Source organism: Thamnophis sirtalis, unplaced genomic scaffold (assembly GCF_051295495.1).
Source record: "Thamnophis sirtalis isolate CommonGarterSnake01/CBP01778 unplaced genomic scaffold, rThaSir2_p1.2 scaffold_2, whole genome shotgun sequence".
NCBI classification, from domain to species: Eukaryota; Metazoa; Chordata; class Lepidosauria; order Squamata; family Natricidae; genus Thamnophis; species Thamnophis sirtalis.
Genome location: NW_028261382.1, coordinates 124766589 through 124792844, shown reverse-complemented (window position 1 = coordinate 124792844; position 26256 = coordinate 124766589). Strand labels below are relative to the sequence as shown.

General features: G+C 38.0%; 1 protein-coding gene across 1 annotated transcript in view; it reads left to right on the top strand.

The window, feature by feature from the left end:
* The window catches only part of CPQ (carboxypeptidase Q), a 165600-nt gene that overhangs the window by 100064 nt on the left and 39280 nt on the right, over window positions 1–26256 (top strand). The window contains exon 6 of the mRNA XM_087703852.1: window positions 17070–17161. Within this exon, the coding sequence (XP_087559978.1) occupies window positions 17070–17161 (92 nt within the window). The remainder of the gene's footprint in view (window positions 1–17069; window positions 17162–26256) is intronic.

Sequence of the window (26256 nt, the reverse complement as noted above, 5' to 3'; positions counted from 1 at the left end):
GCTTAACTGTTTTAAAAAGCCTCTTAAAAAGCGCCCTATACAGGAGGAGGCAGGAGAACGACATGCCTCATCTAGTCTGACTTTAGGCGTTTTATGATCACTCGAACAGAGTTAAGCAGGGTTAAAAGCCTAAAAATTCCTGACATAGGTGTTCCCCTGCCTCCTCCGGTAGAGGGTGCATTTTTAGAGGCTTTTTTAAACAGTTAAGCAGAGTCATCCACGATGACTCTGGCAGCAACTAGCTCAGCCTGACCTCAGCTCTTGCCTTTTTCCTTTTACATTTTTTTTTCTTTTCATGATGACAGGCAAGAGCAGAGTTGAAATCCTCTCTGAAACAGCTGGAAAAGGGTCGGATGGAGGGGGAGGAATTCAAACTTCATCCTCAAGTGTAGATCCCTCCCCAAGTGTAGTTTGATTGCAGGCAGAGCCACGTTGCCTTTTCAAACACACACACACACACACACACACACACACAGAGAGAGAGAGAGAGAGAGAGAGAGAGAGAGAGAGAGAGAGAGAGAGAGAGAGAGAGAGAGAGAGAGATAGATAGATAGATAGATAGATAGATAGATAGATAGATAGCTGGATAAAACTATATAAGCCCAGCTTCACTGATTACAAGTTTGAAAAGGCAACGTGGCTCCACCTGCAATCAAAGGCTGGGATCGGCTCCCCTCCGGCTTCTCTGCCTCTTCTCTCACCCCAGCCTGGAGGTGAGTGGGTGGGTGGGCTTTATTGCATTTCAGGCATTTCCCACCCAGACAGTGGGGGGAGGGTATGGCAGAGGAGCTGCTTTCAAGCCACTGGAAAATATATCCACTCAAACTTCTGTGTTTGCATTTGTTTGAGAGAGAGTGAGTGAGAGAAAGAACTTCTCTGTGTGTGTCTGTTTGAGAGAGGGGGGAGGGAGGGAGAAAGGGAGGAAGGAGGGGGGAGAAGAAAAAGAATGAAGGAAACTTTTTCGCAAAGGAGAAAAACAAATGCTGTCACTTTAAATCGGAACTGAGCATGCCTGGCTGTGGAATTCTGGGAGTTGAAGTCCACAAGTCTAAAAAAATTTGAAACCCACCACTGTGTCAGTGCCTCACCAGCCATAAACCTCACCGCACATCACTGAAGCAACGTAACATTAATTCTATGAGTTGGATTATAAAGGCTGTAATACCTAATGTCCATAACATTTAGAAACTTATTTCTGATCTAACAGACAATGAATGCCAAATTAATATTATTATTATTATTATTATTAACAATAATATTACTGATTTCACCCAAAAAGGGAAAATTTGTTTCCCCTGTATTTCTATTGTTTGGTAGTGAATTACTGCAGTGCAAGGGAGGGGGAAGTCTGGAAACAAAATATTATCACATGGTTAACAAATGTTAAAATACAATTATTACAAATATGGTCACAGAAACTGCTGTGGTTAAACAGCAATTAAGGATTAAAATCTTTGGAGTTCTGTCACAAAATTCTCAACAGAATGAATGGCCTGGGTTATAATGATGCTATAAACAGGAGACTATTTCAGTAAATGCACAAAATGAATGGAACAGTGGTGAGATTCAATTTTTTTTACTACTGGTTCTGTGGGTGTGGCTTTGTGGGCATGGCATGGCTTTGTGGGTGTGGCTTGGTGGGCGTGGCAGGGGAAGGATACTGTAAAATCTCCATTCCCACCCCACTCCAGGGGAACAATACTGTAAAATCCCCATTCTCTCCCGAGCAGCTGGGACTCAGGTGGGGCCAGTCAGAGTTGGTATTTACTGGTTCTCCGAACTACTCAAAATTTCCGCTACCAGTTCTCCAGAACTAGTCAGAACCTGCTGAATACCACCTCTGGAATGGAAGTATATTCAGGTCCCAATCCTTTTGGTCCAAAGCTCAGGTGAAAACTAAATGGCCACTCAAAATGAAATATGACTGCTGGTATATGAATCTGGATATGCCTAGAGCATTAAATATGAATCTTTGATAAAGCCTGACATGAATTCAGTGACTATCCAAACAGGAAAAAGTAGCTTTTCATAGTACAAGAATATAATTAAATTTGTTAATCATTCTAGTTTTACATTCTCTCCCTCCCATATTTCTCCAATCATCCTAGCAATATTTGTCCAACAAGATTATAGTGCCCCTTTATTAATTTTTCACTAGTTACAATGTTAGAAATATTTGCTACAGCAGTTGAAGAATGGGTGTTTAAAATCAAAATACTTACAAATTTTGTTTCTTCGTTAGTTGCGAAATCGTGTCTGACCCATTGAGACTCCATGGACAACATTCCTTCAGGCCTTCCTGTACTCTACCATCATCTGGAGTCCATTTAAGCTCATGCCTACTGCTTCAGTGACTCTATTCAGCCACCTCATTCTCTGTCGTCCCCTTCTTCTTTTGCCCTCAGTCTTTCCCAGCATTAGGCTCTTTTCCAGTGAGTCCTTCCTTCTCATTAGGTGGGCAAAGTATTTGAGTTTCATCTTCAGGATCTGGCATTTTAAAGAGCAGTAATGGTTGATCTCCTCTAGGAATGACCAGTTGGATCATCTTACAGTCCAAGGGACTCACAGGAGTCTTCTCCAGCACCATAGTTTGAAGGCCTCAATTCTTTGGTGCTCAGCCTTTCTTTCTTTCTTTCTTTCTTTCTTTCTTTCTTTCTTTCTTTCTTTCTTTCTTCCTTCCTTCCTTCCTTCCTTCCTTCCTTCCTTTCTTTCTTCCTTTCTTTCTTTCCTACAAATAAATACCATTAATAGCTCAACATTCCTAAAAATCTATATTTGAACTAAACATTTTTGTTTTTAATAGGCATAATATATCATGTGTCTTTAATACTATGGCCAAATTAATAATTTGATAAATTTCAGCATCGCTGATGCAGCGACTGATATTAAGGATAATTGTGTATTAACAAAATTTTGCTAGCATACAAGAAGAGGGTGTAATACTATCAACAATGATGCTTTCAGTCTACAACCTCCATCTTGGGACAAACTCTGAACTGAAGCATGTAACCAGATTTTGGGGCTTGCTTGCATCTCTTGCTGTTATAATATGTAGCCTGGTGAAGAGATGGAGAATTCAAAATATTGCATTCATTTGTGGCATTTTAGTTGATAAGGATAATACTAATTACAGGATTCATGCTCCTCTTGTCTTATCCATACCTTAATACTGAAAGTATTAAACAGAAAGTAAGGCAATTACAGGTCCAAGATCTGTTATCAGCATGTTGTAAAGATTCCACCAATAGCCAAGACAAAAAGTTAAGAGCTGGTAATTTACGGTTAGAAGAGAATGTTTATAGCTCAGGGTTGAACTGGAGTGGCCTTGATGGTCTCTGAGTTTGATTGTTTATTTTGAAGATGTTTCATTACCAGACTAGATAAAATCATTCATGATAGTAAGGAGTCCAGTTGGCTCCTTTTTTATATATTAATGGCTTCTCCTGTAGGTGGGAGTAAATCTTGGTGGTTCTTTGATTTGGCTGTTGTTTAGTATTATCTTGTTTGTCTGGATTGGTCCTTCCTTGATTGGGGTATTGTTTAAATCTTGATTGTTTGTCTAATGTTAATCTTGGTTTTAATCACTGCTCATCTGGGAATTGATTGCTGGTGAGAAGGTGTTTTGGCCTTTTTGTTTCTGTCAGGCCTGCAGCCATCTTTTCTTACGATCTTTGGCCTGCCACACTTTCTATTATTTTATTATGCATTTTCTATTGTGAGAAAATGGAAGGCAGGATTGTAAGGAGTTACATACTATGAAGCCATAACAAAATTCTTTCTAGAAAGCCAAGGTCATCCTTTGTTTCTGCACCTCTGCACCTGACTAAAATTGGATGGGTGGAACTGCCAGCATGGCAGTGGGAGATTGGACCATGTGATGGACTTGTGGGTGTGGGGGCAAGATCGTGAACTTTCAACTGGGTGGGGAAAACCGGGAAGCTTTCAGATTCAGGTTTTCCCAGATGAGCCAACATGGCTCTCTTAATAAATTGGAACTTTGATCAATACTTTGCCTTGGACTCTGATTTACTTTTGGATGCAATTTGGAACCCTGACAGCTTCAACATTTCAGGAAAACAAGTCAAGGAGCACAATAATTGTTTTCAACCTGAAGATTGTATCTGGATAACACTGTTATATAATCAAAGGTCTAATTAGAGAGTTAACATTGTTTTCTCTCAAGGAAACTTGCTGAGCCCTGCTGTTCATCCCTTTTTGGGTGGCAGCATGACTGAGGCCTTGGCATTCTCCCTAAACCAGGCTCAGATTATGAACCAACAGCCACTTGCATTCAGTCATCCACATCACTTGCAGGTGGCCTATTGCCTTCTTCTGGACCAGGGGTGTCCAAACTTGGGAACTTTAAGACTTGTGGACTTCAACTCTCAGAATTCCCCAGCCAGCCATGCATGGAATTCTGGGAGTTGAAGTCCACAAGTCTTAAAGTTCTCAAGTTTGGACACCCCTCTTCTGGACTGTCAGTAGAAAGTATGCCAGTCACAGAATCAGAGGAGGCCATCACCTCTATTGATATTACACTTATGAAATAGAGGTAACGATAATGATGTAAGATAAAGATATGGAGATGAGGAGATGAACAGAGAGATGGTATATTTTTCCACCAACAGTTTTCATTTCTTAAAAGGAAATCTTAGTTTTATTAAATATGTAAAAATTTTCTACAAATCATTTCCACAAATAAGAGTATTGCCATGATTTTAACAGCTCTAAGAAACTGAACAGTGGTGGAACAAATGAAAGATTTATCCAAGAACCTTTGCCCTCAGCTTCGCGATTCAACAGAACACAAAGTAAAAGTTATTCAACTTGCCACTCATTGGATAATATTCCGCCAAGATTCTGCACAACTAATTTAATTTTAAATACCCGAAGCATTTCTAATGAAAATCATTCTGAATCATGGCTATTGAAGCTGGTAATTGCCAACACCACTTTTTAAAAAAACTTAGTTACATAGCAGGTTCCACAAATGCTGACATTACTTGAATAAGTTAAATAAAATTTTAGGATTGAGTCTGAAAAGCATTGTTTATGCACTAATTCTAAGAGAAATACATTATGTAGAATGGGGAAAGGAATCTGCCTCCTGGTTTGTCCTGATAGTTAGATAAATAGACAAATAGGAGATAAAAAGACAGAAAGATAAATAGGTGTCTTCAAATCTTTAAACAAAACTGAGCTGAAGACATCTGAGAGGTATCTTTGCTGTGTTCATAGGCCTAAATAAAGACAACAAATGTGGAAATGTGATCAAATTGTCCCCTCATGTTTCATTTCTACATGGATGAAATGTGAAGAAACCTACATAATAAAATTGAGGGTTTTCTTTATTTTTAAAAAAGCTTATAATTATAATGAATTATATATAATGGTAATATATAATAGATTATTAATACAGTGATTTTGCTTTTTATTCAGTTTCATTATTTTTGTAACCTTATAGCTAACCCTATACAATGAAAAATGGCTCAATCAGCTAAACTGACACTACAGTGTTAGAAATTCCATTGTGCTTGCAAACAAAATAATGGAAGAGGTGATGTGTATATAAAGATGTGAATCTCAAACCAATTATGTGTTCAGCATATGGAGCCCATTCTTAAACCTATTCATTTTAGCTTTATCCAAAATTACTTGTTTACTAACTGCAGGGTATATATGGAATGGCCAGAAGCTTTTTGCTTTCCATGCTTTGGCTTCTTTCATCTTCTCATGTGTTTTTCGGTTTTCTTCTTGATCTGCTATGATTCATTCCTGCTTGTTACTGTCATGACTTCTGGGTACCCTCATTCATTCATTCATTCATTCATTCATTCATCCATCCATCCATCCATCCATCCATCCATCCATCCATCCATCCATCCATCCATGTCTTCCAAATGACTTTGAGTGGCTTACAAAGATTAAAACACAGAAAAATGTACCATACATTGCTCCCACCATCAATGGAGGGGCAATAGTCCCATTCACAAAAAATCCCAAACAGTTCTAGATCAATTAACAGAGCTAATCTAACTTCTGACCCAAATGTCTGGGGAAGTCCAATATTCCAGATAGCTTCTACAATCTAGAATTTGGTGATCTTGTAGGGTCTATACAAGATCACCAAATTCCTTTATCTCTAAAGAAGACAGCAAGAATCAGTTTGGTGTAATGATGAAAGACACGATATTAGAAACCAGGATACCATGAGTTCTAGCCTTTCCTTAATCATAAAGCTAGTTTGATTATTTTGGACAGTTACTCTCTCTAAGCCCTAGAAAAGAGGCAATGGCTAACCTTTTTTGAAAATATTGCCAAAAAACCTGTAGAACCTGTCTAGACAGTCACCAGTAGATTGGCTTGAAAGCATCTCCCTCTCACACGCACAAAGATAGCATTGGAGTGAGCTGTCAAAAGGCATTACACTCACCTGTTATTTTGGTAGAATATAACTCAGTCATCCCATGAAATTTCCCCGAAAGATGAAGAATATCAGATCTAGCTGTCTAAGGATAAAGAATGATCTCCTGCCTTAGAGAAGCATGCAACTAGGACAAGATCTGGAAAGGCTGCTGTCATTTTCCTATGCTGGAGGTCCAGAGCACATTGACATTCTAAGGAACAATCTCATCCTGCTCCATATTAAGAAGGTATGTATAAGAATACTGCCCAGAAAGTAGCCAAGATGTGTAAGGAAGTGAAAATTCCTGCTTGGGTTTAAAGAAGGAAAGGAAATCTGTACAAATTACAAGTCTGTAATTTGAATTTGAAATAATTGTGATTTTTTTTTTACCCTCATTCAAGCCACATGTCTAACGCTGCTTAAGGCAGATGCATGCCCATTTAAAATTTCAGCAGAATATGTCATGGGTGGTCAAAATGAATTATTCGTCATCTGTGGGTACCCTGACCATTGCAGAATTGTTTTTAATTATTGTGTATTTTTATTTGTCATGGAGGAAATGTCAAGGCCAAATCATTCCACAATACATACATCATTGGAACAATCTTAGAGAGTTTTGCAAATTTATTTTTATTGTGTTCATGTTCTTCCTTTGTTTGGAAAACTGATCTAAACCTTTCACATTTCATTTATTCACACTGGCACCCAGGTGGGAAGTGTTCTTTAAAAAAAAATCGTCATACCAGTAGTTAGGCTGAATGTACCTGTGCAAAAGTCAAAGGAATAAGGCCATGTTTTTTTAATTCAGATTCAAATTATCAGATTTAGATAGGTGTTTTTCCCCCTCTACTGCTCTGGCTTTCAACAGAGGTTGGAAGAAAACCATGTTTTGAGTCTGTGTTGAAGTTCCAATTCCTTAATTACAGAGGTCATTTTACCTCAGAACTGACTGTCCTGGAGATTAATAGCTGCAAAGAGCATTCATCTTTAGAGGATGCTTTCTTGGCAGCAAGGTGAAAGGATACATATCACAGTGCATCTTTAATGGAAACCGAACAGAAAATGGATACAAAATGAAAGGACCATACTTGGGGATGAAGTCTTCCTTAATTATTTAACTTCCAGAAGTGCTTTTGCGTGTCTTTACCTATGAAAAGTTGTGTTTCTCACAACACTAGATTCATTACATGCATTAAGATTCTTCTTCTCCAAGGAGCAGCCAACGTCGCGATGATATGGACATGCGGTCTCAATGCTCCGAGACTGCAGCTGATACTTTTGTCGCTGGGTGGTCCAGTCGGACCTAAACCGTTCCGCAGAGATGGTGAACAGGAAGAATACGTCTTGCTGATCTCAGGGACATCGCAAAGTCCCTGATAGATCCAAGAGACGTTCCTCAAGCCAGCAACAAAAAATCCAGCCATTAGGCTGATGAAGTCGGGACGGCTCCAAAATGGAAGGATACAGAAAGAGAAAGTGTTTCCAGCTGGTGAGGAATTTTTACCGTTTTAAAAGAGACTGCCTATAAAAAACTTAAAATTAATTTAAATTGGAGAACAGAAGAAATAAGCAGCAGAATTAAGTTTGGAATGGTTTTGGACAGTGGGTTATCTTACTGTTTAAATGCTATATTCATGAATGGAATCTATGCAAGCCTTTTAAAACGAATGGATTAAGTTTTCTTCTTCTATTTTTTTTCTTTTATTATTCTTTGTAACCTATGGACTAAAATTCTCATCTTTCATTACTGTGGGTGTTTTTCTAACTCATTCAAGAATCAGACTATTTTTTAACTTGAAATACAAAAAAGATACAAAAAGAAACAAAGAAAATTGCAACAATAACACTGCTACTCGGAGGCTGGAGATTTGTGTATTGGAAACGAAACACTCTTACTTTTCTTACTGATTATCCTGGATTGGTGCTCCAAGGTCTCACTGCTTGTTTATAGAGAGTGATAAGAAGAAAAGCATACAGATGTCCCCTTGAAGTATATCTTTAACCAGAGAAAAGTGAAAATAAAACTTTATTGTGAATCTATGCTTAATCTTGTTTAAAACTTTCCAAGCTAGAGCAGCAGTGTTTGTTAACTGGAGATAATGGCACAATTTCAAAAGCAGAAAGAAACTTTTAAGTCTGCAAAAGATATTCTCAGAAATAAAGAAATTATCGAACACTTTTGAAGGATAGAGAAGAAATTGGAAGACTTAGAGCATCTAACAGTAAAATATGATAAAGAAGTTGGAGATGCTTATCAAGTGGAAAAAGTAGTGGTTAAAATCCTAAAAATCGAAGAGGAAAATGACTGTAAAGAAATTAAATTTGCTGATATTTATGGTGATTGATTTCTCTCTGAAAATGGAAAGAGTGGAATACTGAAAGAGGAATTAAATGGAGGGGAACTCTACCCCAGATGGCAAGATACAGAAGAAGAAAAAACAAAAGAATTTATGGATTCAAAGAGAGAAATTTATCAAAGATAAGCTGATTAAGAAAACAGAAGGGCATCAAAATTACATGAGATATTTTATAAGCAAGGAGTTGCTAAGAGGAGTCCATACAAAGTTGATTAAGGATTGATTAAGATATGAGACTGTTTTGCTACTGGAAAGATACAGGTTGATAGATGAAAAAGTATAATTTAAAACTAGTTAAATTTAGTGAAATTTAGTGACAATAGATATAGTTAAATAAATAATTGATAATGATAATGTATACAATGTGTAGTGTTATGATAAATAATAATTGGATATGAATATTGAATGGTACTCATGAAAGGAAGATTAGAAATCATTTTGGATTATATATAAAGGTAAATAAAAAAGAACTGTTGGATATAGTTAAGTCTTGATTATTAGGGGGAAAATGTTATGATACAGGATATAGTTAAATAATGGAGGGATAATAATAACAATGAATATATATGTATGGGTACAACATAAGGAAACTGGATGTAAATTTTAAACAGTGATTTGGAAAGGAGGATTAGAAAATTTTGTTATTAAATATTATGGATGTTTAGCTAGAATAGGACATAAGGATTCAGTGTTATTGGAGGATTTTAGAAATATTAAATGAAATGCCAGTATGTGGTTATGTATTAAATCTTGATATATTTTATGATGAAGGACATTTAAACAATTATAGTCAAATGGAGGTATGATGATGGTAACATGTATAAATATCTGAGTTAAAATACTAGAGTTAAGATGAATTATGCTTGATGACTGTGGAAGAGATGCACGAAAGCTTTTTTTGTAACCAACTGATACACTTTCTACAGTATGTAAAGAAGGAAGATTTTATGTGTTGTGTTCGTTTTGAAAATAAAAAATAAAAAAAATATTTTAAAAAAAGATTCTTCTGCTCCAAGCGTGAAGTGAATGGGGAGGCAGCTTCAGTGCCCTTCATTGATGAGCTATTTGAGTTCTCATGTTGTCTTTTCTAAATTAGTGGCCTCAAACTGTAGGAAGGCTGAGTCAATATAGGGGAGAAGATGTTTACTAGAATAGAAGGGAAGATGTTCCTGCTAGGGGCATATCATATCTGTAGTAAAATATTGGACGAAGCTCAAGAGTGGGGGAAAAAACACAGTTTTAGTGTCTGATTTTGTGAATGTGGCCACCTTGGTTTTTTGAATTTGTGAATGCTTTTGCAAAAGTTTGCACTATGATTTTCATGTATTTTGACATACATTTCTCAACATAGGCCAATCAATCAATCAATCAATTAGAATAGAGCTAGAAGGGATCTTGGAGGTTTTCTAGTCCAGCCCCCTGCTCAAGCAGGAGACTCCATATAACATTTCAGACACGTGACTGTCCAGTCTCTTCTTTAAAACCTCCAGTGATGAAGCACCCACAACTTCTGATGGCAAGCTGTTCTACTGGTTAATTGACTGACTCTTTTCTAGGGAGTTCAGTAGTGATATACAAATTGTCACTATATAGTTGAGTATGGATTCTGCACCCCTGGTGAACATGTCATGATGTCCTGGAGTTGAAGGAATTGCAGTCTTTTCACTAGATAGCTCTTTCTATTCAGAAGCAGCCATTGCCATCATTGTTTTATCTCTCTTTGTGTGTGTGTTTGCAATTATATAAAAATGGAGTTTGAGAGAGATCAGGGGTGGGATTCCACCGTTTTGAACTGGTTTGGGCAAACGAGTAGCTCCGACAATCAGCTAGGAGCAAACCGGTTCACTCTGACAATCAGATGTGCCCATCTGCCCACCCATGTTCTTTTTCTACTGCTGATTTGTGCGGCAGAGCAGATTGCTAGATCTCAGCTGTGTTACTCTCCTGAAGTAATGCGGAAGCTAATATTTCTTTAAATTGTGAAGCGTGCAATCATCGGATTGGTTGTTAAACTGGCAGGATCCCGCCACTGGAGAGAATGTTATGTGAGGCATTGAAGTAGATGAAGTTGGTGTCACAGAGAGGAAGAGAAAATTATATTAAAAGTATGAACCGAATATAAATGTCTACATTTCACTCAGAAAACACAGGAACATAATGACAATGTCAGAGCGGTATAGCTTAAAGGTTAAAAAAGCGTTATTTTAATTGTCAAAATAAGGATAAAGGTAACATGTTTTTTCTGTTCTAGACAGTCTTACATTATGTCTATGGGTCTTAAGGCCACTAGGCTAAGAAGAAAGAAGAGTAAATTTGAGCATTTTTACGGAGAAAGAAATTTATGTAGAATTGTGGTGGGCCATTTCTTACCCTTCATCTTAGGGTAGAGGCAGGAAGACATTTCAAAGCCAACAGAATTGGTGTTGTTAATTGTTCAGGCGGATGAACTCTGACTCAAAGGATCAGAGAAGAGAGGCAAGAATGAAACCAAACAAAAATACTTACCCCGCTTGTTCTATCACTCTTTACCTCCAAGAACTTACCGTATTTTTCAGAATATAACCTTTTTCCTCCCAAAAAGAGAGTGAAAATTTGAGTGTGTCTTATATACCGAGTGTAGCCCCATCCACTCCCACCAGAGGCCAAAAACACAAGGCATGGAGGCAGCGATGGTCTATGGCAATCCCTGCAGCCTGGATCAGCTGATTGGGGTTCTTCTGGCAGTTGATCCACCCACCAATCAGCTGTACTGAATCAAGTTGCAATAAGTTCTGAAGCTGATCTGGCTGGTCAGAGTTTGCAGCAGCAATCACATTCAGAAAGCACAGTAACTGATTCAGCAGGATTCAAAATAATAATAATATACAATACATTACCAAAAGCAGGTTTTCCAAGATAGTCGTAAATACAAGCAAAACACAAGAGTTTCATTTTCACTTCTCGGCTAAGCCAGGCTCCTTCCTGTTTCCTTGTTGCTCACACAGCAAATTTCAGAATCCAAATAGCTCTCATTGGCTGACTTAGTTGCTATGCCTATTTATTGGCTGACCATGTCACCATGTGTCAGCTGAATACCATGGATGCTGGTAGGCAGAGGCAGAATGTTTTTTCTTCTTACTTTTCTCCCCAAAAACTAAGGTGCATCTTATACTCCAGAGCGTCTTATACTTCGAAAATTACAATATTTATATGGGGTAGGGTTACCATATCTAGGGCTGCAACAATCCTGATCATCGCTAGATGGCAACAAATGGAGTTTTGTATGGTGTTAAATGACATGATAGTCCTTTGTCTCCAAGTGTGGCAGTGGGATGATTTCATTGAGGGCAAGTGAGGGTACTAAACAAGCCAACACATTTGTCATAAGGAAGGCAGTTGTATATTTGAAAACCGAATAAGAGCCGGTTGCATCATTTATTTGCCTATCATCTCTCCAGGTGCTTGATAAAAATGCTTTGAGGAGTTATCTAATCAGAAGTAAATACTTAGGCAAGATTTATTTTTCCCCCATTTGATGTTAGGTTTCAATGTCAGGATTTATATGATTTGGACAGGGCATCCCATGATAGCTAGGGAGTCAAAATCAAATCCATTTGGAGGGCAAAGGCTGGAAAGGAAGTAGAAATTCTTAACCGTCACCAGGAGTCAAACTAGACTTGAAGGCATCGTTTTCATTTTCCTTTTTTAGTTTGCAATAGTCATTGTCAAGCTGAGAGTTCAAAAGTTTAATCTTCTCTTCTATGTTGACATCTTTGTCTTAAAAACATTCTCCACAGCACCTTCACATATTGTTGTTTTTTTCTTCTCAAAGAGCACAGCTATTGTCTCAGCGCCAATTACTCTCAAGTGTACTCCTAACCTTTTCCAGGCTTATGTCTATTCCTGTCTATTAATCTTTAATTGTCTGATTACTTTTCTAAAAAAGTAAGTTGTCCAGGACTAAAAATCTTGAGCTTGTCTCTTGGCATATCCATTTTCCCTTTATATGTCATGTTGTTTCTCAGATTTATCTCTGAAATTATAACTAGATTATTTAATCAAGTGCCTTGAGCCTGCAGGAATTTTATTTATCCAATTTTTTATTCATTTATTTAATAAACACATCTACATGTGGCTGCCTTTGAAGAGTATTCAGAAACTTCAACTGGTACAAAATGAAGCTGAATGGGTAGCAAATGGTACCAGATACATGGTATGTGAGGTGTGGTTGCTGGTGGGTTTCCAAATGCAGTTCAAGGTAACCTTAAGCGCTGCATGCTCTTGGTTGACTAGAGGGACCATCTTTTTGCAAGAGTTACTTTCTGTCCAGTTTGATCCAGCAGATTGGACACATTGCACATGCCATCAGCCAGAGTGTTGACTGATGGAAACTAGAAGATGGGCTTTCTCTGCTGTAGTCCCTGCTTTGTGGAAGATTCTCCCCCTCAGATTAGAATAGCTCCAATTCTGCTGGCATTTCATAAGACTTCAAAAAATTAGCTATGTATCTTGGCCTCGGATAAGAATGGCTTTACTGTTAGTTGGTTACAGTGGTGGGTACCTACGATTCAAACCGGTAGTGGTTTGGCGGCCTGGGTCGCTGGAACTGGCAACGGCACCATTGGCGCTGCCATCTTGTTTTTCGGTTCTGTGCATGCGCAGAACAATTTTTATTGTACTGTGCATGCTCCCGCAGCGCACATCAAGTGTGCGTGTACGCCTCCCGCCCATGAGCAAACTGGCAGTAGTGGCTGCCCAAACCCACCCCTGGTTGGTTATCTTAGCTGCATTTCTAGATGTTTTACTCTTTCTATTTTTAATTATTTTATAGTTTTAGAACTGTAAGCTGCCCAGTTGGTGAAAATGGATGGCTATAGAAATTGAAAATGAATGAATGAATGACTCCAGCCATTTCATATACACGATTCTGGCTAACTGTTTAAAAACAGAATCAAACATATAAAAAATATTTTAAAAACTGGAAAAATAACATAAAATGAAACAGCACCTGAAAATCTTAATTAACACAACCATGAGCAATAAATGTGTTCCCTAATACTATCAGGACCATCCTTAGTCATGCTTGTCACTGAGATCTTCCTAGCTAAGCCTTGAGAAATGGTTGTCTCCCTTTCTGGCAAAAACAACATTTTACTTTACAGTATAAATTTAGAAAGTTGGATTGCATTGTTAGAAAGAGAGCACTTGGCTGGAGTATTTCCACTGACCCAATGAATTATCACAGTAATATTTGTGATTCTGAATATGGTGGGAAAGCTTTTATTTATTTATTGCATTCCTTGCATAGATTTATTCTTGTATCTGACACATGAGGCAAAGGCTGCTGTAATAAAATATATGTCTAAATGTGTAGCTACTGGGCGTTATTTTCTGCATGCAAGTTATAGATAGACTGGGGCATTGCCATGAGGTGGTCTTTAAAAGGTGTCAAATACATTTCCACTCAAGCCTGTTAAATACTAGCAGCATTCAAGGAATTTCCTATGCCTTGTGAAATCAGATCACTCTTTTCACCATCAACATGACCCCCGAATGGAAATGACAGGAGAAACTACCAAAAGTAAATAAGCAATCCTCATGAAACATGTCATATGCTTACTTTTAACTGGATTTTAAAACAATCAACTCATGGATCTGTAATAAAAGAAAGTAAGAACTTCAAAAAAAGATGGACCAATTCCATTTGTTAATCTTTTTTCTAATAATGATATACAGTTTAATTGTCATATGTGTAGCTCTATTTCAATCCCAGCCAACAAAAGGGAGAATTGCATGGATTTTGAAAAGTCATGCCTAGTCAATACATTTTTTTATATCCTGAGAAGAATTTGCTTCTTATTTCTACTGCCCAACAAGTTCCACTCAATGTACTTGTCCATAAATGATTTTGGATTATGAGCGTTCCTGTTGGTGTATCAAACATCTCTTTAGAATGTGTATGTTTTGGATACTTACTTTATGTTACAAGCTATATATTTAGGAAACCATAGCTTAGTTCAAATGAAAACCCAGTTATTGCTGTGTATGAAATATGGATTCCTTTTATTTGTGTTTCTCATCTCGGGTAAATTTTTCTCCATACACAGTAACTATTGAAAGGGTAAAAGAATTTAGTACATGCCTCACTTGAGCTGAATCTAATATAGATGGACTTAAATGTATTAGGTGGCTTTCAAATGGCTTATATTTAATTTTAAGGTTATTCCTTCATAAATATCATTAAAACACAGGTGGCCTTCCCTTGTCTCTTCAGTTAAAGAGCACTATAGGAAGGCTTTAAAACAGTGTTTCTCAACCTTGGTCATCTAAATATGTGTGGACTTCAACTCCCAGAATTCCCCAGCCAGCAGAGTTGAAATCCACGCATCTTCAGGTGGGCCAAGGTTGAGAAGCACTGCTTTAAAACTTTTCAACATTGAGTTTCAACAATCCATAGATTCTTTTTTTCTGAATCTAGATGGGAAGAAAGAGGATTATCTGCTTGTCACACAAAAACCCATTGGGGATGCAAACAAACACACTTCCTGGGGTTCTATATCTTTTGTCTTTCATTGCCATAGTTCGCAAACTTCCTTCTGGGAGATATTGAAAGGCAACAGCACAAGCGCAACCTTTCCTCTTGGTGCAGGAGCACATGGGAGAAAAACAGAATTTTTGGCAGGCAGCCATAGAGGCAGCAAACAGCAGTGGGGAGGGGGGCGCAACAGGTGCCTTTGGGAACTGTTCTAGAAGGCTTTCTTTGTTTTGGGATCCCATGATTAGTTCACAGTTTGTGAACCAGGCAGCAGCAGTGCTAAAACATACCCTTCCTAGAGTTATTTATCTCTTCCTCGTCCCCAGACCATTTTCTCCAGCTAAAACCTAAAGCCAAACAGATTATTCCTACACAATTGTAGGAACTAACATTTGTTAACAAATTGGTTGCCTTTGTGTGCAGCTTAAGCCTGAAAGCAAGGAAGAGCTCCACTCCAGTATCACCTGGCCTTCACATAAATCCTTAATGCAGACCTCCTGCAGACCATTGGATCACTTTCTACAATGACCGGGAGTTGCCATAAATTGTTCGTTCAGAAATTCTGAAAGATGGAGAAAAATGGTGGGGAGAAGAAAAAAATCAGAATGGAATAGCAGTGCTAGGAATGCAGAAGTGGACTGCGGGAAAAAAGAAAGCAGATAGAAAGAAACATAAAAACGTGTGTGTGTCACAGGTGGGTTTCTATCGGTTCGGGTGAACCGATAGTGGTAATGTGGCCTGGGTCGCAGAACCAGCAGCAACCAATGCTTACCACGTCCCCAAACTGGTTTCCCGGTTTCTTCTGCCGTTGCCGGCATGTTTCTGCGTATGCACAGAAAAATTTCCAGTCAACTGCGTATGTGTGAGCAATGTGTGGGCAACGTGCAAAGTGTGTGCAAAGCAAACTGGTACCAATCGGTACAGGACCCACACCTGGTGTCAGGGCCGGATTTAGATGAAAAGAGGCCCTAGGCTATTCCACTTATAAGGCCCTTTCACCTCCCATTTTTAAGTTTGTAAATTACATGAGAGACAATAAAATACATCATTACTGTGATATATATCAATATATATAGCTGGCCTCCCGACGGAGGGCGGCTCTGCTCTGTGGCAAAGGCAGCGATGCCAGCCCCCTCCCCTGCTGCGCTCAGCTGCCTGGCTCAGCCCCCTCGCCCTCACCTGCCTGGCCGCTGGTGGGCTCCGCGTCGATGGGGCGGCTACTGGGAGCGGCCGTGCCTATCGCCCGACCGCTGGTGCCGGGAACGTGGGTGGGCTCCCCAACTGCCGCGGTGCTGGAACGATCTTAACCAATACATTTTTATGTTTGTTTATTAGTCATATGCGTAGAATTTCTCCTTATTTTCGATTCAATGTTTTAGTGTTCACTGTTTTTAGAATAGCGTAATTTTAATTTTGCTAACAATTTGAATGTAGGCCCCTCTTGATCTTGAGGCCCTAGGCTGAAGCCTAGTTAGCCTATAGGAAAATCCGGCCCTGCCTGGTGTGTATGTGTGCTTAAATGGGGAGACAAAAAGAGAGAGAAATTAGCTTGATTGCAAGCCAAAACGGGATGGAGTGGGGGTGGAGATTTCAGAAATAGTGCTGAGAGAAGAAAAAAGGAGAAACAAAAAGATTGGCAGGAGATGCTTTTAAAATAAATGTTTTACTTTCCAAGATAGGAAAAATGTTATTTTTCTCCTAATGCCCTAAGAAAGACTTCTTGGGATGCTAAAAATGAAGCTTTCAGTGCTGAGATGAGAAATATCTTTGCTTATTTTCTACCTAATAACAGGACTCCAGCCCAAAAGAACTCTGCGCTTGGTGCTTTGGACTGGAGAAGAGCAAGGGGGAATCGGAGCTGAACAATACTACAAGCTACATAAAGTAAGCAACCTGATGGGACAATATGTTTAATTCTTTGGATTCATTGCTTTTTTATATAATTGTTTTATTATTTTTATTTATACCACCCAGAGTCATGTTTTTCATGCGATGGGCAGCCATATAAATATGATGAATAAAATGAATATTACCGGTACTTCATTTCGTTAGCAATCTTCTTGCAATTTTCACTTGCGAGCAGTAGAGTTGGAAGGGGGGGAAATCAAGCAGCCATAATGATATTATGGTTAATTTGGAAATTCTGCTCATATTCTCAGAGAAAATACACTATAATATAGTGAACAATAGGCTAAAGCAGGGCTCTCCAACCTTGGCAACTTTAAGACTTGTGGACTTCAACTCTCAGAATTCCTCAGCCAGCAAAGGAATTCTGGGAGTTGAAGTCCACAAGCTTTGCTGGCTGAGGAATTCTGGGAGTTGAAGTCCACAAGTTTTAAAGTTGCCAAGTTTGGAGACCCCTGGGCTAAAGTTAATATTGTTCTAACCTCTAATAAACTTCATAAGGATGTATGTAACTCAACATACATTCTGGTGTCACATTCCACACTGAATTTTAAACTAACCACACAGACGGGATTTTACAACATGCCAGAGTAATCCGTCATTAGCTAGTCTCCCATGTGTTGTGTAAACACAGACATCAAATTGATAAATCTGGATTGGCACTGAAATATCAAAATCTACACCATCCTTATGGAATTAAAAAGGGGCTGTTTATGATAGACTTCCAAATTACAATTTGCATTAAATGTCATTTAGTTCCCAATGCACTCCGCTGCAATCATATTAATAAAACATGATTCGTCCAAGTGTTCTCATTTTTCTATTTTCCCTGAGAATCTCCCCATTAGTTCAAACAATAGTCTTTCAGGGTGAAGTAACAACTCAATCTGCAATTCTCAATGTCGTCCCCAGGCTGCCTATAGGCCCTTCCTTGGTACTCCAGCTTCTTGCTCCACTTCACTTTTTACACATTGAGCAAAAATAATTAAAATAAATGGAAAAGTGCTATGCTGTAGTATGTATCTCCAGCACCAATGATTTCCAAAAGTACACCAAATGGATATTGTAATTTTCCTTCAAAAATACAAATAAAGACCGGTGCTTTGGAAGTTTGCTTTCCCAATAGATGACAAAAAGAAGATAAAGAAAGGTGGTTGGGAATAACACCATGAGGGTGCCAGGTAATATTCTGGGAACAGTGTGCCTTGTAGCTGCTTACTTTCTTTCTGATTATCATTCTCAGCTGGCAAGATCCCTTCACCAGCCACTTTGCAAGAAATATTTGTTCTCTAAACTTCTGGTGTTCTCATCAGTACAAAAGAGTAATTCTCTATAGAGTAAATCCTCTATAGAATCCTCTTCGAGGTCTTAGTTTGTCAGTCACAATGTAATATTCAACAATATTTACAGCTCTCCCACATTCATTTTGAGGATTTGAGCTATAATCCAGATGAAAATCCTGACCCCCTTAGCTAAAATACTTAGAGGGAAAACATGTCCATTATTACTATTCAGAGTTCTAGTACTGTTTACTGGTATATAATTTTCTTTGGGGAATAACCCTACACACAGTTTGCATAAGGTACCAAATAAAACAACAGGCCCTTCACTTGTTATTTAATTTTTTTAAAAATATATTAATAATAAAACTATTAAAATAAATATTTGATTTGGCCTTAACTGGCTAATTTAGATTTAGGCTTGCAAGGAGAAAAAGAATCTTATCAAGGTCCATACGTTATATGACATCCCTTGAAAATTAAAAAGGGTTTTCTGTTGTGCCTGAATATTTTAGTTATCATCAGCATTTTCCACAAATAACTAAGTTCTTATGATTTGTGAATGGAAAAGGGGGTGAGTAAATATGTTATATATTTTATTTATGTTAAAAGTACATTTTATGACATGTTAGATTGAACTCAATAGAGTTTTTTATGAGGATTTAATGTGCATTTTATCTGTAGAAAATGAGGCAAATTCTTAACATCACTGATATTTTGATGATTATTTCTAAAATTTAAGAATAAGCTAAAACAACCATAGGATGTCATCTCATCCTTCTAGCATTTATTCATAACTATCTCTTCAAAGCATGATATGACATGAGGGATAACTTAATAGAATTGTCTCAGAGCTAAATATGATTAGTTTATAAACATTCCATAGCTTAATTTGATTTTAATTATTTCAAATATTTACTCAAACATGAAAGAAATAAACATTCGGCATAAGTGTCTTTATGTTTCGTTGATGGTTGCAAAATATTTGTTTGTGATTCTAAGGCTCAGACAAAACAATTTGCTGTTTCTAATAAGCATAAATACTCAAACAGACACGCATACACATCCACATTTTATTCATTAAAAGTTTGTGTTTGGAAAGCTTTTTCCTCATTTTGAAATGACTTCATTTGCATTCAGTAACATTTCTTAGGCCAAGAGAAATGAACCTCTGGCCCTGTAGATTACTTGAATTGAATTTCTTCAACCAGTATGGTCAGCAATCCAGTTGATGAGGATTGTAGTCAGTAACATCAGAAGGGACTCAACCCCTCCCCCAATTTGGCCAAATCTGATTGGCTTTATAACATTGAAATGATATTTCATTCACTGTTTTGTTCCAAGCAGAATCCAAAAATCCATAAACTGCACTCATGGAAAGATGGAAGAGAATTCCATCTAATGCCTCTATCTCAAATCACCAAGCACCATGCCCATAAAGGCCCCCAAAAATATGTTCTATATCCAGTGATGCCACCCCAGTAGATGTCTCTGGTGGCATGTAGAGGCAAATATTTTTTAACATTTAAAAGGGTATGGATGAACCCTCTATAGCAGGACTTCCCAAACCTCAGGCCATGGACCTGTACCAATCTGTGGCCAGTTAAGAACTGGGCTGCCCCCCAAAAATATTGGAAAATGATTCAATCATGGTTAGAATAAATATTGGGAGACCAAATCTTGTTTAAACTGGAAATTTTTCTCCTAGGTATAATACCGGAGGGGTTTAAGAAAGATACACTTTATTTAATTATACATGTATTAACTGCGGCGCGCATAACTTATGCACAATATTGGAAAAAAGAAAATACACCATTAGAGCTAGATATAATCAGAAAAGTGTTGGCCTGTGCGGAAGCAGATAGGCTCACTCTTGAACTTAAAAATAAAGGGGAATCAGAATATTTTGAAGTCTGGAACAGATTTTATGACTGGTATAAGACAAAGTGACAAGATTGGAACAAACTGTATATATTGTGATTGGACAGAAGGATAGATAATGCACTAAGTAGGCTAATTGTTAATGGTTGAGATTAGCTGTATATAATGTGAATGTACGGTCACTTCGACTTTGCGGTACTGCATTGTTTTAAATGTAAAAATATATTGGGAAAAAAACCATATTAAAAGAAAAGGACTTGTACAGGAAAAAAAAAAAGAACTGGGCTGCCCAGCTAGACATGAGCAGTGGGTGAGCAAGCAAAGCTTCATCTGTATTTGCAGCCACACCCCAGCACGAATATCACCCCCTCAGCTCCACCTCAGATTATCAGGCATTAGATCAGTGATGGCGAACCATTTTTGGATCGTGTACCAAAAGTGGGGGAAGCGCAGGAGGGTAGTGTGCAGGTATGCTCACACCCATAATACTATACGCGCGACCCCACCCTGCTTTTGGTGCACTTTTTTTCCCCATCCTCAGGCTCCAGAGGCTTTCTAGGAGCCTGGGGAGGGCGAAAACAGCCCCCCCCCCAAGGCCTCCGGAGCCTTTTGGAGAGTGGAAAATGGCCCAACACTCAACTCGGAAGTCCATTCACGAATTTCTGGTTTGTGCATTGGGTGGTTTTTCACCCTTTAGAGGCTTTAGGGAAGCCTCCGGAGGGTGAAAAACGGCCAAAAAAGAAGGTTGAAGTCAGCAGCTGACCAGCACGCGCATGTGCACTGGAGCTGACAGGGTAATGCCTTGCGTGCCCTAACAAAGGTTCACCATCACGGTTCACCATCATGGCATTAGATTCTCACAGGAGTGTGAATCCTACTGTAAACTGCCTGTGCGAGGGATCTAGGTTGCGTGCTCCCCCTCCGGCTCATGAAAAAATTATCTTCCATGAATTGTCTTCCATGAAAAATTGTCTTCCATGGTACCAAAAAAGCATGTATGACCAGAAGTTGAGAAGGAAAAGATTGAGCATGCTCCTGACATCTCTTCTCCGAATTGTCCCTGCACCAATAGCCCTTTTTCTCCACAACGACATAAAGATGCTAGGGTTTATTACATTCATTTGTGTACAATATTTATTCTTCCCTACACAGCTATTGAATTTTTCCCTTGCCATCACTTTCTAGTAGACTAATTTTTTCTTGCTTGCCAAAGAGTTTGTATTTCTGTGCTGCTTCTAATCTTATTTGTTGAAAATTTGACAGGAAAATGTTATAAATAGTTCCATTTTATATTCTAAGTATGAAAAGAATTGCCTAAATAATAGAGCGGGCTAGGAAAGAGGCCTTAGGCGTCTCTAAATCAAATCTGAATGCTGCAAACATGCATTGGAAAGGGGGGAGAAAGATGCTCTGGGGGAGAAGGGAAAAAATGATCAAGGAAAAAATGTACTTTTGGAGGAATATTTCAATCCTTCCTTAGATACCAAATTTGATCTGTTATAATTATGGTATATTTTGCCATATATCTACAAGCAGGAACGTCTAATAAGCACTGTGTGGCAAAACAACGACAACAACAGATTAATGTTGTAAATAATCCGTTCACACTAAAAACTTTTTAACTTTTTGCAGAGATGTAGTTCATATTTCTAAGAAATGGATTCTCAGAACAGAATACATCTTGTAACTGGTAATTACTTGAATTGAAGAGGCATATGATCCATCATTTAAACTTGAAATCTTTACATTTTAAAGGTTTTTTTAAAAATGATTGGATTGCTCATTAAACACAGTGGTTTTATTATGAGCTTGGCAGAGTAAAAACTGAACATAACTGATTCTTTTCTCTTAAAAGAGTAAAGATAAGCAAGAAATAGAGGCTATGACAAAGCATCAATAATACGGTAGACTGGATCTTCCTTTATTTACAAAGTTCACTCCTCTCTTTATTTTCTCTTGCTTGTGTATATATGTAAATCCCCTAAAATAAATAGTATTGTAATTAATTAATATTAGACAACCTTGTAAACCATCAATCATCCTTTGAGAGAAAGGTACTGCAATCTGATGTGAGCAATATAAACACTAAATTTTAGGCTAACCATGGTTTTTTTTTAATACCCCACTTCTCAACAGTCCCAAGTTCGTCTAGAAGAGCATACATCATAAATAGAAAAATAATTGTAATGACAAAAAGCTTCAATAATAAGGTACAGGCAAAGGTTCCCCTCGCACATATGTGCTAGTTGTTCCTGACTCCAGAGGGCGGTGCTCATCTCCATTTCAAAGCCGAAGAGTCGGTGCTGTCCGAAGATATCTCCGTGATCATGTGGCCAGCATGAATAAATGTCAAAGGCATACAGAATACTGTCCCCTTCAATAATAATAGGTCAATATTTACTTACCTAAACAGTCAAAGGTATCATGGATATACCAAACAGTGGACGCCAAAGTGATTTCTAACTTCCTTCTGGCTGTCCCATTGACTTTGCTTGCAGGGAGCATTGGAAATCATGATCAAGTGACCATGGAAATGCTGCAACAGCCTCAACTTTGCAAATAAAACTGGTGTGAACTTTGTGGAAATTTCAGTTCCACAGAAGTAATGGATCCCTGATGTTTGACACATCCGTTAAGTTCTTTAACATTCTTTAAGATTTTTAGATCATTCAAAAAGTTATAATACACTGTTTGTACTAGCTTCAGGTACAAACATAAATTCAATGAGAGTATGAGAGTTTTAGTAGAATATAGATCAGGGGTGTCAAACTCAAGGCTCGCAGGTCACATCCGGCCCACAAGGTGCTTAGATATGACCAGTGGGGCCGCCCTGGAAACAGTGAAGGACAGGCCCATGATGCCTCTGCAGCTTAATTGGGATTCTGTTCACAACAATAGCGAAGTTCAGAAGAAAATAATAGCATTTTGAAACAGGGCAGCTTTGTCAGCATTTCCCTAGAATTGACAGGCATAATCCCAACACATATATTGTTGCTGCTACTACTGCTACTATTACTAGTAGTAGAACAGAATATTTGTGTATTGTTCTTCCTTAGCAGTATGCAAAAATGCTGTAATGAAACAATCTTCAGCAGAAACAGTTTGATGAAAAAATCAATAATGAAATGAGACAGTGAAAAACATTTAATGTACAACAATTAAAATTCATTTAAAAGGCCATCAGAGATTCAATGACCCAATCTTGTACATAGCTTCATAATCAGCTATATTGAAACTTCTGACCCTTTTTGCCTACTCAAAGTTGTCAAAGAAAAATAGCTGGAGAGCAAGAGTCGCTGAAAAAAGACCAGTTGTCATTTTGAACTCTATTGCTGGAGATAATGGTATATGGTTCTCTAATGTTTTTTACTAGTTGGAGGGGCTAACCAGGCCTGTCCCTCTGGATCAGACTGCTTTTAGACATTAATCCTAGAAGCAACCCCAACTGAGTTTCTCACCATTTGAGAATGTTCACTCATATTCCCCCTCAAGTGTCTTCACATATATTATTCTGTGCCTCAGCAGATTTTAAGGTTTAAGTTCAGGGTCATAAAAAGGGAGTTAGACAAGGTGAGGTACTCAATCAGAATTGAGGTTCCAAACCATTTATAGCTTTGAAAATCATTACTAACACTCTGAACTCAGATGAAAAATGTATTGCAAGTTATTATAAATCCTTTCTCTAAGGAGTTAGGTCTGGAATTTAGCCTAGTGAGCCAGCATGATGTGCAATGAACATTTAATTCAGGTATTAAGGAGAAGTGTCCAGGTGTGTAATATCAGGTAGTATATAATATAGTCATTTTTTTACAAATTGGCAAGCCGTTCTTCTTCTTCTGCCTTAGTTTACAGGGTGTTACCCTCAACTTGCTGACCTCCACTTGTTTTCCTATTGATTTTGGAGCTCTGGCAGAGAGAATATTCCTACAGCTTCAGATCTGGTTGCAATGTTCATCCCTCAACTGTTTCAATTGACTTTGGGGAAATTCCACACCTATCAATCCAATTTGGTTGACTTATTTTCCCCATACTGTTGACATCTCCTGTGGGGAAGCTTTCACTGCACATTGTAGTTAGAGCCAAGCGCCCAGATTATTCCCTGACAAAAGTGATTACCTCAATGGACTGATATTTTAATGAGCCTGCATATTTGAATGAATCTTCCAATATGAGAAGAGGTGGAAGAAACAGCTGAGCCCACATTTAATATATGCCTCAGATAGTCAGTCTTGACTTAAATTACTTAAGAGAACACAGTTTGATCTGAACTTGTTTTGACATCAGTAGTTACCTTTTTGCTATCCGGAGGGAACAGAAGAGAGATAGGCAGAGACAAAGACACACATATGTCCACATATATACTTCGATGAGATTTAATAGGGAACTGTTGTATGTACAACACAACATTTTCCAGTTGCCCCAGGAAAATAACTCAGGGTTCTACCACTCGGGGAAATTCCAAGTGATCACCTAGAAATCAGCTGCAAATAAGAAAAGCAACAAACAGGCTTGGCAAAAACCCTCAAGAATTACTGAAGAGTTACTGAATCTCATGGAAGCTAAATGCTGGGTTCACCAACAATCTTTCATATCTTTCAAAACTATTTATAGGCAGAAGGCAAATAGCAAGGCATGCACAAAATTATAGATGATCTCAGCATTCTTTTTAGAATGAAATATATATTAATAATCTGTTCTGCAATAAAACCTGCTTGTTCCCAAATGAAAGTAACTATTAGAACAGTAGCGATAAACTACTTTTGCCCTGCAGTCATTATATGCCATGATTTCATTTTGAGATGCAAAACGGTAAATGTTCTGGGCATTTCTTTTTTTTAAAAAGTCATGAGCTCCAAAATATTGTATTGTTTTGGTTTTTTGGTTGCTGTTCTATCATAGGGATGTTTTTTTTCCCTTTGCAATACAAGGGTAACATTTGGACTATGAATAGAGTAACAGGGAAACATTTCAACACAATGTGGCCAGAACAAAAACTAAAATAAATTCAGTTTAATTCCAGCATTGCTGAAATTATACTAATTTAATTCAATGCTATCATCCAGCCTGGAGGATCTGCTGTTTGGTATCCACATCTGACTCATGTTGCCATAAAACAGTATTCTTGTGAGATTTTTAAAGCGTAGTTCACTACTGCTTTCCCTAACTCTCCCCATTTATCCAGGCTTGGGACCAGCATATGGTTGATGAATGGGACCATATGGTGGTTGAGTTAAGTTCAGTGTACTCCATATGATTACGCCATTTATATTTAATCAGTTTCCCTGCATTAAAAATTACAAATAGGTGACAACCTTTTAAAAAGTTCTGGATAACTCACCAAAGGCTTTGGGAAGATTGCGTGTGACTTTAATGATTTTAGTTGTATCACTCTTTTCCAACAAGTACAGAATCCAGAGGTTGAAAAGAATGGAATGGTACAGCAGAAACACTGAAGAGACAACTTAATGATGTGCTGTACAACTTAAATGACTCACAGAGTTATCTATACCAAGGTTCTATAAGACCATGCAGGGTTAATCAGAGATCTGAGTGCACGTCAAACAATTATTCTTTCCAGTAGCTACGGAATAGAATAACAGAGTTGGAAGGGACTTTGGAGGTCTTCTAGTCCAACCCTTTGCTTAGGCAGGAACCCCACATCATTTCAGACAAATGGTTATCTAATCTTTTCTTTAAAACTTCCAGTGTTTTGCTTTCTTTTTTTATTTTAATTTTTACTTTTTGCAGAAGCTTTCTTGTTTTTAAGGTATTGTCAACCTATGTGCCAAATTAAGCAATTAGAATAAGGAACAGAAGGGTGGAGAGGTAGAGCCATATCATATACTAATGGTCTTTCCATTCTAGATTTGATACTAGAAAGATGTGATCCATTAACAAAAAAGGTTAACAAAT